Source organism: Neofelis nebulosa, chromosome 16 (genome assembly GCF_028018385.1).
Source record: "Neofelis nebulosa isolate mNeoNeb1 chromosome 16, mNeoNeb1.pri, whole genome shotgun sequence".
Lineage (NCBI taxonomy): Eukaryota > Metazoa > Chordata > Mammalia > Carnivora > Felidae > Neofelis > Neofelis nebulosa.
The window spans coordinates 36,299,500-36,314,194 of NC_080797.1; the positions used below are offsets into that span (position 1 = coordinate 36,299,500).

Sequence of the window (14,695 nt, forward strand, 5' to 3'; positions counted from 1 at the left end):
GAGACATGCTATAACATGGATGAACCCGGAAAATATTATGCTAAGTGAAAGAAGCCAGATATAAAGGCCACATATTATATAATTCTATTTATGTGACATGCCCACAATAGACAGATGTATAGAGATAGAAAGATTGGCGGTTACCAGGGGCAGGGGGCAAAGGTGGAGGGGAGATGGGGAGTCATTGCTAATGAATAGGGGGAGGGTTGCAGGGGAAAGTGATATAAAATGTTCTAAAATTGATTGTGGTAAAGGTTGCACAACTCTGTGAATCTACAAAACCAAAAAGAGTGAATCTTAAATTTATATGTGGGTTATAGCTCAATAAAGGTGTCAGAAAAAAAAGGAAAGGAAGAGAAGAGAAAGAAGAAAGAAACATTCTGACAATGTCTCTCATTCATTCAATGCCTCCCATTGGCCAAACCTATCCAAGAAGCTGGGGGGCAAAATTGTTTGGGAAATGTAGTTCCCTGTGACACTGAGCAGGGCAGAGGAAGGATGGAGATAACCCCTCATTCACCTCTGATTCTCTGGCCCGTGAGATTCAGTCTATAAACACGTGTCAAATCTATAACTGGCCCTTATTCTCCTGCCTTGGGCTGGGATCTGTCTGTTGGACTATACAGGGGGCTTTTTGAATATAAATAACCTGATGATTCATGATCCTATGACCAATGAGTGGGCTATCACTGTCACCTTCTCATTCCCCTTGGTTCCAGAAAGCACTATAGGGTTGAGGCCGGATTGGAGGGAGGAGCGGGGGTAGGAGGGGCAGAGAAGAGGGTGGCTGCTCTCACAACTTAAAAGCACTTCCTCCCCAGACAGTGAGAGCTCAAGACCCGGCACAGCCTTCCTGTGTGGTTTCAGCCGCCCAGAGAGTGTCATGGACCTGGGTGAGTGAGCCTCCTATGTGAGAAAAAGCGGTACTGGGGTCACTCTGACATCCAGCCTGACTTTGTGGAATGGAGGTGGAGGAGGGGGATGGAAGGTATGGAGGAGCCTCCTGAGGAATCAGGTTCTGAATTTGGTGTCTGCTCCCAGAGAGTGCCACCCTGTTCTCCCAGGCATGGTGGATGCACCTGTCAGACCTGGGGAAGGGGGTAACCATCGGTACTAGGAAAGACAAGGCAGAGTGAGGTTGTGTCTTTCTAGAACAGTAGGGACGGGAGAAGGCTGCAGGGCTAGGGTTGGTGGTGATCTGGACGGCACTTGTTCTCATCTCAGCTTGGGGTGATGGGTGAGGCTCTCTAGGACCTGTTCCATCAGGGACAAAGTCTCCCCAGAGGGCTCTGGGCCCCTCCGCTTCCTGTCTTCCCTCTGATTTCCACCTTTATCACCTGCTAACCAGGGATCAGAAGCTCTGTTACCTCAGGGTTGCGAGGAGGAGTAAATAGGAGATGATGCCTTGTGCCAGTGGTATAGGCGGTGCAAATGCAAGCCGGCTGCCCACCTCTCTGGCTTTGCCGCCGCCTCTTGCAGGTTAAAGGCTGGGTGGGCTATGGGAGATGGGACCGCAATGGGGCATTCAGTTTGAAGTCAGAGCCCAGGCCTCCAGCACAGCCTCTGCATCACTTCATTGCTTTTTCTGCCCTGGCAGATGAGTCTTCCCTTTAAAAAGCCTGTCCTCTGGTCTAACCTCAGTCTTAACTAGAGGGAACGAAGCTCTTGAGAGGGTTTTGAGGGGTACGTCCAGCTCCAGACACCCCATTTGTAAATCTCAGCTGTGAAGTCAGACCCGGCTGAGGCTACAAAGGCCAGGTTCCTGGATGGTTCATTCTCACCAGCAAGCGAAGCACCACGGCGGCCTCAAAGCCGCAAGAGGTTGGCTTTAAAAAGTGAAGGTTCACTGGTGCTGTCCTCATACTCCTCCCACCACACCACAGCTTCTTGCCTTTACTCTACCTCCCCCACACCTGCCCGGAACCCTGGGCGGACAAAGCGATCAGCTGTAAAGGGGTTAAAGTAGCCACCCACCCCACCACCTGGGGCTCCTGGGAAGGTGGGGTCTGATCTTTACCTCTCCATCACAGGTGCTTTGGGGCTGTGAGCAGAAAGTATCTGTGGAATGAATGAATGACATCAAGAACTCTGAGTTGATTTTAGTTTTTAAAAATCTCTTCCAACCTCCTCTCCTGCCACCAGCCTGCTCGCTAATCCCACTCCCCAGACCCCCACCACTTACCATAATCACAAAACGCAGGCATCACCCCCTAAGAAGCGGTCCCTGACTCTCTGTGTGACCTCTGTGAAGGAAACCAAGCAGGGTCCCAGTGGTGTGATGGGAAATGTTGGAAAACCTGCTCCCCCCCCATCCCCCTAGGAGGAGAGGCTGTGATTGGTAGTTCTTGCCAATTTCCATTGTGTAAATTCTCCCGCCATGGTTAATTTCAAGCCTTAGACAATTTCAAGGGATGAAATGGCTGAGCACAGAGTCAGGGAAGGATGTACACAACTAGCTCCCTGGGCCTGTGAGAACCAGCTCTCTAGTCCACCACTGAGGGTCCCCCACCCCTCCCCAACCTAGGTTTGGGGAGCTAGTCTCACAGGCTTTGATGGGGGGAATGAGGGCAACCTCTGGTTTAGGAGAAAGGGATGTTCTTGCCTGCCTCACTCAACTCAAGAAAGAGCCCCAACGGCCAAGCCTGAAATGCTGGTAAGAAGGGAAGCCACTGAGAGAAGCGTTGCTCAGAACGGACTCTGGACGGTTGGTTAAGGCGTGTGGGCCACAGAGGATCTGTTTTTCTCTCTTCATCTGCCCAGCAGGGAGCAAGAGGTGGGCGAGGAGACACAGTTTCTGTTACACAAAATGAAAACACTGAAGCAGGACTGAACTGGTCTTTGATTCACGATTTGAATGAGCACCCCCCACTCCAAGCATCCTCCCCACCTTCGAGGGAGGAAACTTAAGACCTCAGAATTCTCCAAAGCAGAGAAGAAAAAAATGAGCCCATCAGAGACTTCTCTCTCATAGCTTGACCTGAAATGGTGGCAGAGGGGTATTGAAGGAACTCAGGGCCAACGCTTCCTGGCCTTTTGGGGGCCTGGCCAGGTGGGGATGGGGGTGGGGGGTGGGAATGGTACAGCCTGAGGGGGCTGTTGGAGAAATCTCTCCTCTTGGTTTGGCACCTTCTTTCCATCGGCTATCACTGATGGGCGAATTGGGGCATGACAAGTCTCGTGGAGTGAGAGACACATATGTCAACAAGCCACTGAGACAGAGCGAGATACAAAGCTGATGGGGCGAGCGTGAGGCACTTGGGAAGCTCAAAGAAAAGAATAGTGAGCATGGGTCAGAGGGGCATTTCAGTTGGGTTTTGAAAGGTGGGTAAGCGTCACCAAAGCAGACAAGGAGGAACAAGGGATGCGGGATGTGGCAGGGATAACAAATCCAATTTTCATCAGAGGCCAATAAGTCAAATGCCCTTATGTCAGGGCAGATGTGGGGCCAGTTCTGCGATGTTAGGGGGATAGAAACAACAGAACTGGGTGACTCGTAAGATATGGGAAAGTGAGGATTCCCATCCTGCCCCATGGAGGTTCCTATACACAGTGGGTTCATCAGAAATGTAATGGGATGCAGTCGTGAGAGTTCCATTCCAATCTCAGATCAGTCTCTTAGAAGCTGTGTGGCCCCAGGCAAGTGGCTTAACCTCTCTGGGCCTCTATTTTTGGGAATATAGTATGAACATCGCAAGACATCGCTCACAGGATGTTACAAGGGAGACATACACAAAGACGAAAGGGAAGAACAAAAGAGGGGTTAGGAGTGTGGTTTCTGGAGATGGAAGGATTCAAAGCCCAACTCCACTACTACCTGACCGTGTGACTCGGAAAATTACCAATCTCGCTGTGCTTCAGTTTCCTCAGTGCCAGATGGGGATACCAGGAATACCTATGTCAGGTCTTCTGTGAGGATGAAATTATCAGACCTGGGAAGGGTTTGGTGTGGACTGAGAGCTCAGTGGGATCTGAATGATATCACTGGATAAAACAGTTGATATCACAGTGACTGCCGGGTTCAACAGCCCTGCCTACTGCCTGAAGGGCACCCCCCCCCCAGTTCTCCCACCTTCTCTCCAAATTTCCTTACTGCTTCCTTGCTTCTTCCCTCCCCTTCTCCACTGCCTCCTCTCCCTCCAACCCTGCCCCCTGTAAAAAAAAAAAAAAAAAAAAAAAAAAAAAAAGTGTCAGCAGGTGAGGAATTCCAGAGAGGAAAAAGTCTGGGGGTGGGGGGGGGCTTTGCGGGGGGGCAGCTGATGGGCAGCTATAATTCTCTGGGCAGCCTGGAGGGCCCGGAAAATGTGGAGATGGAAGTTCAGGATTTGGAGGAGTAACTGACCAGCAGTCTCCTCCTCCCAGACAGGGAGGCAGTTTCCCTTGCTGGGGGCTCAGGCTGGAGTTCTAGGGAATTTTCTTTCCATTATGATTATTACTAGAAACTCAAGAACTCAGAAAATACCCAACATGTAAGTCACCCACTTCTCAACCCCTGAGATTCCCAACGTTAGTGACCTCACCCAAGCTGGTGCTCAGGGTCCATTGCTTTATGACTTTGTGCCAGACAGAAGCAATCTGACTCATGGCCGTTGACCAGGCTCCTGTCCCACCACAGAGTTCCCCTAAATTCCCATTTGATAACCTTTCTTGAAAACGGCCTATTTTTGTTCTACAAATCCTTGCTCATCCGCCATTTCCAACACACCTGGAATGAGAAATCATCTACACACACACACACACACACACACACACACACCCTGGTCCCGCCCCGTTTCTCTTCCCCTCCACCGGTGAGCAAAGGAATGGGACAGGGCCCAGGAGGAGAAGGGGTTGATGGAGTAAAATAGAGACACCTCTTGCTCTTTGTATCTCACCCGTTGTGACTTAATCAAACCTTTGAGGTTTCTCAGTTCTCACTGACAGTCAAAACGAGCTTTCTCTAGAGTAACGAAATATTTGTACGTGTTTAAAGAAACCTCGAGCGCTTCACGCCAAGATGAGTCAGTGGAGGCTGGGCTGTGCGCGTTGGACCCTGACGAGAGCGTGGCTGAAGTAAAGACGTGGGCTTGGGCAGGGCCCCTCCGGGTAATTCAGCAAGGAAGGCGGATGGGAGAGGGGGGCTAGGATGTTGCATGACAATCTGTTCCCCACCAGGGAACAAGGGGGCAAGCTGGGGACAACCGGCTAGTGGGTGCCTGCCCTCAGAAAGAGAAGACAGCCAGGAAGGCAGGTGCAGGCAGACCATGAGGGTCTTGACTGCCATACTAAGCTAAGGGGGCTTCCTCCTTAGGGGTGGATGGCGAGGTCCTCAGGATTTCGGAGGACAGCTGGTCGGGGTGGGCATCAGAGGTCAGCCTCAGAAAGACGTGTCTAAGCAGTAGTGTGCCGTATAACTTGCTTGACGTGAGAGAAATACCTATTTGCTTATGTGGCCTGATGCCCTTCCTCCTTCACTCAGGAACCCCCAAGCCCAGAATCCCCCGCGTTAGGCTCTCCATCAGAGCACACGGTGTGTGAAATGGGTGTCATGCAGAGAGGCTTCCAGCAGGTGGCGCTGTGGCCAAGGAAACAGACTCCGGTGCTCTCCCTCTTGGAAGCAGAATTCCTCGCTGCAGGAAGAGGGCCCCCAGCTTCCAGAAGGTGCTTGAAGCACAGTCCGAAGCATTCCCCTGTCCCTGCTGAGGCTGGAGGTGCGACCGGCCTGCAAGTCCTGCCTGGGCATGCATTGGTGGCACCCCAGTTATTGACTGTCCTGTGGGCCAGGCCCTGGCTGGGAACTGAGGGTCCTGTTATTATAGGGAGGGGGCTACAAAGGCAAGAAAGCACAATTCCTGCCCTCCGGGTGCTCCCAGAAGGTTAGGTGATCTGTACATAAAGTACCCTGTGAACTGTCCTCCCTGCTCAGGCTCAGAGGAAGTAAGCTCCCGCTCCAGCCCCTCAGCTCCTCTACAAAGCCGAACTGAGCAGCCAACTGTCCATCTTCTGACTGCAGCACACCAGGCCTGTGCTCACCTAGGGTCTCGGCCTGCTGCTCAGACTCAAGGAGAGCCTCCTGGCTTCCAGAATGTACCCAGGGCACACTCTGGACAGGCCAGACAGGGTCCCTTCCCCACAGCTGAACACGTTCCCCTTTCCCACATCACACAAGGCCCCGGATTAGCAAGAAGTTAAAGAGAGAATGTATACACACACTTCAGTCAAGCCAAAAAAGTAGTTACTTCAGAGAAGTCTCCCATCATACCACACTGTCACAGGACAGTGTCCCCTCAGGCCATCCTGGTGCTCTTTCTCCCTTGGAAGAAGGGGAAGCAGGGCATTCATTCGTTCATTCATTCACCAACACACAATTCCCTGGTGCCTTCTTGATTTGGGGTCTGCGCTGGGTAAAAGGGAAGAGATCCCTGCTCTAAAAGCAGGCTGAGAGAACAGGCAAAGTAAACCACCAGTTGGCCTTGATGAATGTCACTTGAATGAGAGGCTATGGAGGCAGATGGGTCCCCAGAGCACTTTCCCATCTTTGAGATGCCAGGAAATAACCTCACTCCTCCACCCATCCCTGTGACATTACCCTATTTCCTCAGCTGGCCTCACCCAGAAGACACTCAGGGCTGTATTTGGGGCTGCCCACTCACCTGGGTGTAGGAAAAATGCTCCCCAGTGGCTACTGGCACCAGAACGGTGCAGGACACACACACACACACACACACACACACACACACACACACCCTGACCACCACCACCTCAGGGCTGTGCTACCCATATAACCTGGAATGGGAGGGGCCGCTCAGACCCAGGAGTCAAGGTCAATCAAAATTCAGCCTTGAGGGGTGGTATGGGCCAGAGTGGACTTTCCAACTCCAGAAGACACCCTGAAGAACCAAGAAGGGGGTGGGGAGCAGGGACTGCCCGCTGATCCCACTCCTTCCCAGGACCTCGGAGTAGAGAACGAGGAGGAGAGGGCGGCAAGGCTGGGCAGGCAGCCAGGTGCTTCAAGGCACAATCTGGTTCTGATGTTCCAGGCAAATGTGGTGCCTGGGGCTTGTGATGAAAGTTCCCAGCAGTGCCCCCACCCCTCCCAGAGGCTTTCTTTCATAACAAATCCCTGGCCCTGCCACGCAATAACTTTCTCACCTTGTCTCCTACAGGGAAACCAATGAAAAGCGTGCTGGTGGTGGCTCTCCTTGTCATTTTCCAGGTGAGATCTGTGGCCAAGAAAAGCTCTGTTCCCTCCTCCATACCCCCTCCCCAAGTCCCCCCCCCTTCCCATCCCTGGGGTCCTGGTGGAGGAGGTGGGCACTTGCTGGAAGAAAATAGACCCAGACACAAACCCACTCGTTATTCCTTAAGCTGATGGTCATCCCTTTCCATCTGCTGAGTGACCCTACAAAGCCACAGATGGTCTCTGAATGTCCTTTACTCCATTTAAATGAAAACATGGGGTCAGGGAATAAGACACCACTGTCTCCCCCACCCCACTTCCACTGTCCCCATTCAGGATCCAGAAATGTGGGCTCCATCTGAGTTCGTGGGAAGGAACTGCACAAAGCAAAGGCTGTGAGGTGACTGGAGTCTATGCATATGTATGCATAGCCACACATGTAAAACTTCATACGTGAGCTGAGAGAACCCTTGGTCTGGTGGCCTGGTTACTATCCAGTTACCACAAAGCTGTCTCCCTCCCCCAGTCTCCAGCCAAAGCCTCCCCTGGAGGCCCCAGTCCCTTCTGTGAAGTCAAGAGGCTCATTTGAGCCCCACTTAATGGGGAGGGAAGAAAGGATGAGGCCTGGGACAGTGGGGGTGGGGGTTGGTGCACATACTTTATGGGGGCCTGAACTCTGCAGGAGCAAAGTCCCCCAGTTTACAACGTTCTGCTTCGCAATCCCAGAAACGGAGACAGGAAATCTGGCCCCATGAAGTACCAGAGTTAGAAGAAACTGTAACTCATACAGTCTACTCTCTTCCATTTGTTCGGGGCGGGAGCTCTCTTGGAGGGGGAGGGGGAGGGGGAGGCTGAGGCCAGAACCGGAGAGGCAGTCCTTCAGAATTTGGCGCTTCCCCAGGTCTGGAGGCCAGAGGGGCAGCTTTCCAAGAGCTCCGGCCAGAGGCAGGCCCCAACCTGGGCGCTGTTCCCAAAACCCCATCCCAGAGGCCCCCCGGAGCTTGGGCTGCAGCCCACAGCCTGGCCCCCCTCCTCATCACCACTCACTCCCCTCTTGCTTCCCATTTCCAGGACTCCGGAGGGGCTGTGTTGCTGCAAGTGGAGCCTGGAAGGTTGGGGAGGGGACAAGACAGCTGGGGCTCATTCTTCTCTTTCCTTGGGGGGAGGGGGGTGGCTCAGATGGGGCAGGATGTGGTGGGGCTGAAGGCTACAGAGGCATCAAGCCTGGTGGCCTGGAGCCAGGAGGTAATGAAGGGGAGAAAGAGAAGGCAGGACAGGGTGGTGGGGAGCATGCTTCATAGAGGCTGGGTGTACCCCCTTATGTCCAGGGACCCCAGACTTAAAATCCTGGGCCTTACCATGGGTGGCTGAGAGCAACCAGCCTCTTCCAGGACTCCCAGGCTGCCATCATGCCCACATGAGGGAAAGGGGGTTGTCACTGATATTTGCTCAAGATAGCAAAGCCCAAAGAAAAGGTTCCTGGACATTAGTTTGTCCTTGTTCTGTCCCCAAGCAGGACAGTGATAAATTCGGAATTCGGAAGTAAGAAAGACAGAGACAGGATGTGGGGAAGTCAGTAGACTGGGTTCCACTCTGGCTATGTAACTTTGAGCGAGGCTCTCCAAGAGCCTCCCTTTCCTCAGCTCTAAAGTCACTCCAGCTCCCCAGTTGTATGCAAACCCCATCCTGTTGAGCTGCCCAGAGCCCACTTCCCAGAGGAGGGACCGTGGGCTTCCTGAGGCGATCTTGCAGCCCCACTGCCAGGCTGCACAGGCTTAGCCATCGCTGTGCGCTGAGGCACGGGGCAGGCAGACGTGAGTCCTCCTTCATTGATAAAATCACAGCAGGCTGCCTGAACCCTCACCCTGCCCTGCAGACAAGCTAAAAAAAGCCCTGAGCAGCTGAGCCTGGCTGATTGGGATCTGCCGGAAGAGACTGCAAGGAAGAAAGAGACAGAGAGGTAGGGGAAGAGGGTAGCACAGAGGGAGAGGGAGACAGAACCACACTCTCTTCCTGAGGTGCAGGAAGGACTCCGTCACAGCTGAGGAGGCTATGGCCAAGTGGTGCATCAACCACTCCTGCCATAGCCGTGCAGTTGAGTGCACTTGGGCACACATTGTCTGAGCCCCTACTGCGTGCCGGACACTGTGCCTTGGGCCCCAGGGATTCATAGAATTCTTCGAGTCTCTAACCGCCCAAAGTCACAGCAGCTCACCCCACACCAGGGTTTCAAGGCCTCTCAACCAAGCATTTGCCTTCCTCTCTTCTCGCTCTAGGCCCTCCTCAACCTTAACCCCAAGGTGGATTTTCCCTTAAAAGCTCAAGTATTTTGTAGGCTCCCTGGAAAAAATCTTTCTAGCAGATTTTAAAGGAGGCTCAGGAAGAAAGGCACACATCCCAACTCTCCTGGAGTTTCCAGGCGCCAGAACCTAAGTTAGGCCCCTCGCCACAGCCACGTGAGGGAGATAGTACCCATGTCCATTCCACAGATGAGAAAACTGAGGCCCAGAAATAAAGTGTGTTTATCTGGCCCAAGGCTCATCTGACCCCAAAACCCAGACACTTTCCAGTCCCCCATCAGGGCATGTAGTGACAAGTGTCTCAGAGATGGCAAGATCAGACCCTTGCTACCTATTAGAAATGCAGAATCTTGGGTTCCAGCCTATTAAATCAGGACATGCATTTTGACAAGATCCCCGGGTAATTCATATGTGTGTTAAAATTTGTGAAGCACTGGTTTCACACCAAAGAACCACCTGGAAAGTGGCCCAGATCCAGAGAGCCCCGCCCTCTGAGATTATGGTTCGTCTCAAGTAGGGTTTGAGAATTTGCAGGTGATGCTGATGATGCCAGTGGTGGGGGCCACACGTTGAAACCACTGCCCTGGGACAATCCCAGGGCAGCAAGATTCGCTGAGCTGAGCTGGAAACCACTTCACTAAGCTGGATCATGTTGCCCTATTCCCGTCCCCGCAGGTGTGCCTGTGCCAAGATGAGGTCACAGATGATTACATCGGAGAAAATACCACGGTGGACTACACGCTGTATGAGTCCGTATGCTTCAAGAAAGACGTGCGGAACTTTAAAGCCTGGTTCCTGCCAGTCATGTACTCCGTCATCTGTTTCATGGGTCTGCTGGGCAACGGGCTGGTTGTGCTGACCTACATCTATTTCAAGAGGCTCAAGACCATGACTGATACCTACCTGCTCAACCTGGCCATGGCAGACATCCTCTTCCTCCTGACCCTTCCCTTCTGGGCATACAGCGCGGCCAAGTCCTGGGCCTTCGGCGTCCACATTTGCAAGATCATCTTTGGCATCTACAAGATAAGCTTCTTCAGCGGCATGTTGCTGCTTCTTTGTATCAGCATTGACCGCTACGTGGCCATTGTCCAGGCCGTGTCGGCCCACCGACACCGTGCCCGCGTCCTTTTCATCAGCAAGCTCTCCTGTGTGGGCATCTGGATGCTGGCCATGGTGCTGTCCACCCCAGAGCTGATGTACAGCGGCCTCCAGAAGAGCAGCAGCGAACAAGCACTGCGGTGCTCCCTCATCACTGAGCACGTGGAAGCCCTGATCACCATCCAGGTGGCCCAGATGGTGGTGGGCTTTCTGATCCCCCTGGGGGCCATGAGCTTCTGCTACCTCGTCATCATCCGCACCCTGCTCCAGGCACGCAACTTCGAGCGCAACAAAGCCATCAAGGTCATCATCGCTGTGGTCGTGGTCTTTATAGCCTTCCAGCTGCCCTACAATGGGGTGGTCCTGGCCCAGACGGTGGCCAACTTCAATATCACCGGCAGCGGCAGCTGTGAGCTCAGCAAGCAGCTCGACATCGCCTATGACATCACCTACAGCCTGGCCTGCGTCCGCTGCTGCGTCAACCCTTTCTTATACGCTTTCATTGGCGTCAAGTTCAGAAACGATCTCTTCAAACTCTTCAAGGACTTGGGCTGCCTGAGCCAGGAGCGGCTCCGTCAGTGGTCTTCCTGCCGCCACACCCGGCGCTCCTCCATGAGTGTGGAGGCTGAGACCACCACCACCTTCTCCCCGTAGGAGGCTCCTCTGCCAGGACTAGATGGACCTCCCCCAGGGCCCCTGGGCTGGGGATAGGGAGCAGATGACTTGGGCTCCAAAAACTGCAGAGGGAAAAGCAGTCCTGGCTATTAAGTTTTGTCTCGTGGGGAAAGCCTGTGCCGCAGCCCGGGCTTCACCCCGGCCCTAGCTACCTCCACCAAGGTTGCAAAGAGTTGTGGCCGATGAGCCACACCAAGTCCTGCAACACTCCCAAACCGAGGCTGTTGTCTCCCAAACCAAAAACCCAAAGTGGAAGTCGGAATACGGTCCACACTCTTGGGGTAAACAAGTAGTTGGTGACAGGTAGGCTGGCGGAGGGGGCCCGGCGGGTCCTCTGAAGGAAACTCCTTCTGACCTAGAATGACATCCTCCCTGAGATTCAAGGGCTGAGACAAGGTCTTCCAGAAAACAAGGCTTTGTCTCCAAGACCAGAGATGGTGGGGAGGCTTGGCATGGCAGCGAGAGGAGGATGCCAGTGGGCCCAACTCCGACTTTCTGCCTTCATCGCTTTTTCCACTGTCATCTGAGCCAGCAAGAAATGGCAGCCTCTAGGCCTCCCCCAAAGCACACTTGCCCCTCGCCTGCCACCTCTCATCAGGCTGCTGCCCTCCCAGGCTCTCCTCGGGGAGGGGTGTGGTGTTTCTTGCAGGTCAGGCCAGCCGCTTCTGCCCGGCCAAAGCCATGCTCCCAGCCAGGACTCTGGGGCAAGGATGACGTGTGGCCAGCCCTTCTCGGGTCTCAGCTCTGCTCAGATGGAGGAGAGGGCAGGGAGAGGGGTTAGGGGCCACGGGGTGGTGACAGTGCTGGCTGCCAAAGACCAATGAGCTGCTTTTTGTTCTTAGTCATGGGGACAAAAAACTCTCATCCTGTCCAGCACGGTTTACTCACATACAAATACAAGTTTTCCCTTGAGGAAACAACAGCTTTAAAAGAAGGGAACATTTTTTGATAAATGACAAATGGGCATGTTCCTGTTTTGCAAACTCTCACTTCCCACCTGACCACCCCCACTCCTCTCTTTGCCCCGGTCTTCATTGCTCAGAGATGCTCGGAGCCACGAGGTCTGCCGAGCTATGTCCTGAGCCCATCCAATGACACAGCCCCAAGAGACTAAAAGAAGCAGGGGGAGGGGAGGCACAAGTTGCCTGTCTTGCAAATGCCCTTCCAGAGCTCATGGGAGAGGACCTAAGCCTGCACCATCAGCAGTGATCTAGAGACACCAGTGTGAGCTGACCTTTGGAAAGAACCAAGTTGTCCCTGTAACCTCAATGGCTGGGAGCTCTCCCTGACCTTTAGGAACATTGACACACTGATCTGCTCATCTGTCCCGACTCAGCCTGGAACCAGAGCCCCTGACCCTTTGTCAGTCCCTTCAAGTTCCCCAAAATGGTGTTTCCAGGGAGGGCCTCCCCCTGGGCACAGAGACCACAGCATGCTGGATTAAGGGGGCTTGGGATGAGACCCATGTGATAGGCTTACCCTTTGCTGGCTGCTTGAAAGCCAGGTTCACCCATGTCCCTCCCTACTGACCATTGTTGCAGCAATAGTCAATGTATGGTTACCCACCATGGAGGGGCAAGAATCAAGAAACAGCCACTGCCCTCCACATATATCCATGTCCCTGGGTGCCCTGATGCCCAGAACCTGACCCCTCCAAGCCAGAGCGGAAGTTAGCCCAAGCTGTGACGTATGAGGAGGGGTCTAAAGGGCCCTGAGCACCAATACTTGGGGGCCTGATGCGGGGAAGGGGGTGACATTTATGCAAAGGTAATTCCATCAACTTTACAAAGTGAAAAAAAGCCTGTCTGGTAATGAAGCCCATTGTCCAATTTCACAAGCACATTACATTACCCTCCGCCGTGGGATGCCCTGGGCACTGTTTGTCAGCCGGCCTCCACACCGGGAACCGGCGCCCTGGGAAAAAGGAACCCGGCAAGGACGCAGTTAGCGTGGGGCAGTGCTTGCCGCAGCAGCATTAAATATTAAATGGTGCAGCTGCAAATGTGTGTGCACGAGTGTGGGGAGAAAGGGGGAGCCCCAGAGTGCCTGTGGGACCCCAAAAGGAGCGTGGAGCCCACTGGTGTGCACATCCTAACGAGGGTACAGGCAGGAAACCCAGCCTCAGTTCCTGAAGGGAGAAATGTAAAGGAACGGTCGTGAACAGGAAGCCAGTCCAACCGCACAAACATGCCACCTCAGCTTCAAATACATTTTTCTAAAATAACTGGACATCTCCAAGTATTTACAAAACCCCAGCAAAATTAATTCCCCAAACTGCTCTATCTCAGCTCATTGTTGGCCTGGCCCCTGTTTCCTTGCCCAGCACCCTCATGTGCCTTCAATGAACTTTGGGGGACCCCTAGGAAGAAAGAATAGACTCACTGGGGAGCACTCCCCCAAGGGCTTCTCTCTCTCTCTCTCTCTCTCTCTCTCTCTCTCTCATCTGCTTCATACAACCACCCCGTCTTCCTAGGTTCATGGCCCCCACAGCCCCTCCCCGTCTCCCACAGCTTCCCCCTTCTTTCCAGCTCCAGCACCTTGCCCCCCAGCTTCCCTGGCTGCAAACCCAGGCCACAAATCTGCCCTTCCAGCCAGAAGCACCACACCTCTAGAATCATGGTTTCACGGAGCTGCAAGGGGCCTCAAAGATCCCCAAAATGGTGTTTCCAGGGAGGGCCTCCAGCTGGCCCAAGCCCCAATCACTCTCTAGATGGGGAAACTGAGGCTCAGAGAGAGGAACTGACTTGCTTAAATAGACACTGCAATGTACAGATACTGGATAAACTTGCTTTGGGCGCCTGAGGATCTGGCAAGATTGTGGAGGCGGATGGGGGGAGAGCCGAGGCTCTGGAGACTGGCTGACTGTGAACCTCAACTCTATTGCCTCCCAGCTGTGTGACCTCCAACTGTTGCTCAACTGCTCTGAATCTCAGATTTCTCAACTGCAAAGTGGAGAGGATTTGGCAAACATTTAGCACGGTGCCTGGAATGCTGCATGTGGCGGTGAGGAACCCAGCCTCTGCGGCCAGACTGCCTGGCTTGAATCTCAGCTGCGCTACTGGTCTTAGTCTCTCCATGCCTCGGTTTCCTAATCCATGTGATGGAAACAAAAATCATTGCACCTACCTCCTAGGGTTGTCATGAGGAGCAAATAAAATTCATATATGTAAAATGCTTAGAAATCCTTACGGAAGTGTTGTTGATAATCGTTCAGAAATGTTCAAGACACGGTAACTAAAAAAAAGTTGCTAACCACAAGGAAACCAAATTCAATTCTTTAGCCCCATTTCCATCCTCATACAATTTGTAAATCAAGCTGGAAGACAAGCTGAAGATTAGTCAGTCTGTCCTTCCCACCAATTGTACAGGTGAGCCAACTGAGGCTCTGAGAGGTGAATGACTCCCCTGGGGTCTCTCAGGAGCTCTTGGCCATGCTAGAACTTGAACCCAGGTTCCCAAGCTC

General features: G+C 53.2%; 1 protein-coding gene across 1 annotated transcript; it reads left to right on the plus strand.

Annotated features, from left to right (window-relative positions):
- Positions 1–822: 822 nt before the first annotated feature.
- Positions 823–14,420, plus strand: CCR7 (C-C motif chemokine receptor 7). Its single transcript, XM_058703374.1, has 3 exons — positions 823–893; positions 7,143–7,192; positions 10,132–14,420. Exons 1-3 carry the CDS (start codon positions 884–886, stop codon positions 11,209–11,211), a joined length of 1,140 nt encoding a protein of 379 aa, XP_058559357.1. The 5' UTR covers positions 823–883; the 3' UTR covers positions 11,212–14,420.
- The last annotated feature ends 275 nt before the right edge of the window (positions 14,421–14,695 follow it).

Coding starts and splice junctions, on each gene's coding strand:
- CCR7 (XM_058703374.1), top strand. Junction 7,193..10,131: donor CTCTCCTTGTCATTTTCCAG/GTGAGATCTGTG, acceptor CCGTCCCCGCAG/GTGTGCCTGTGCCAAGATGA.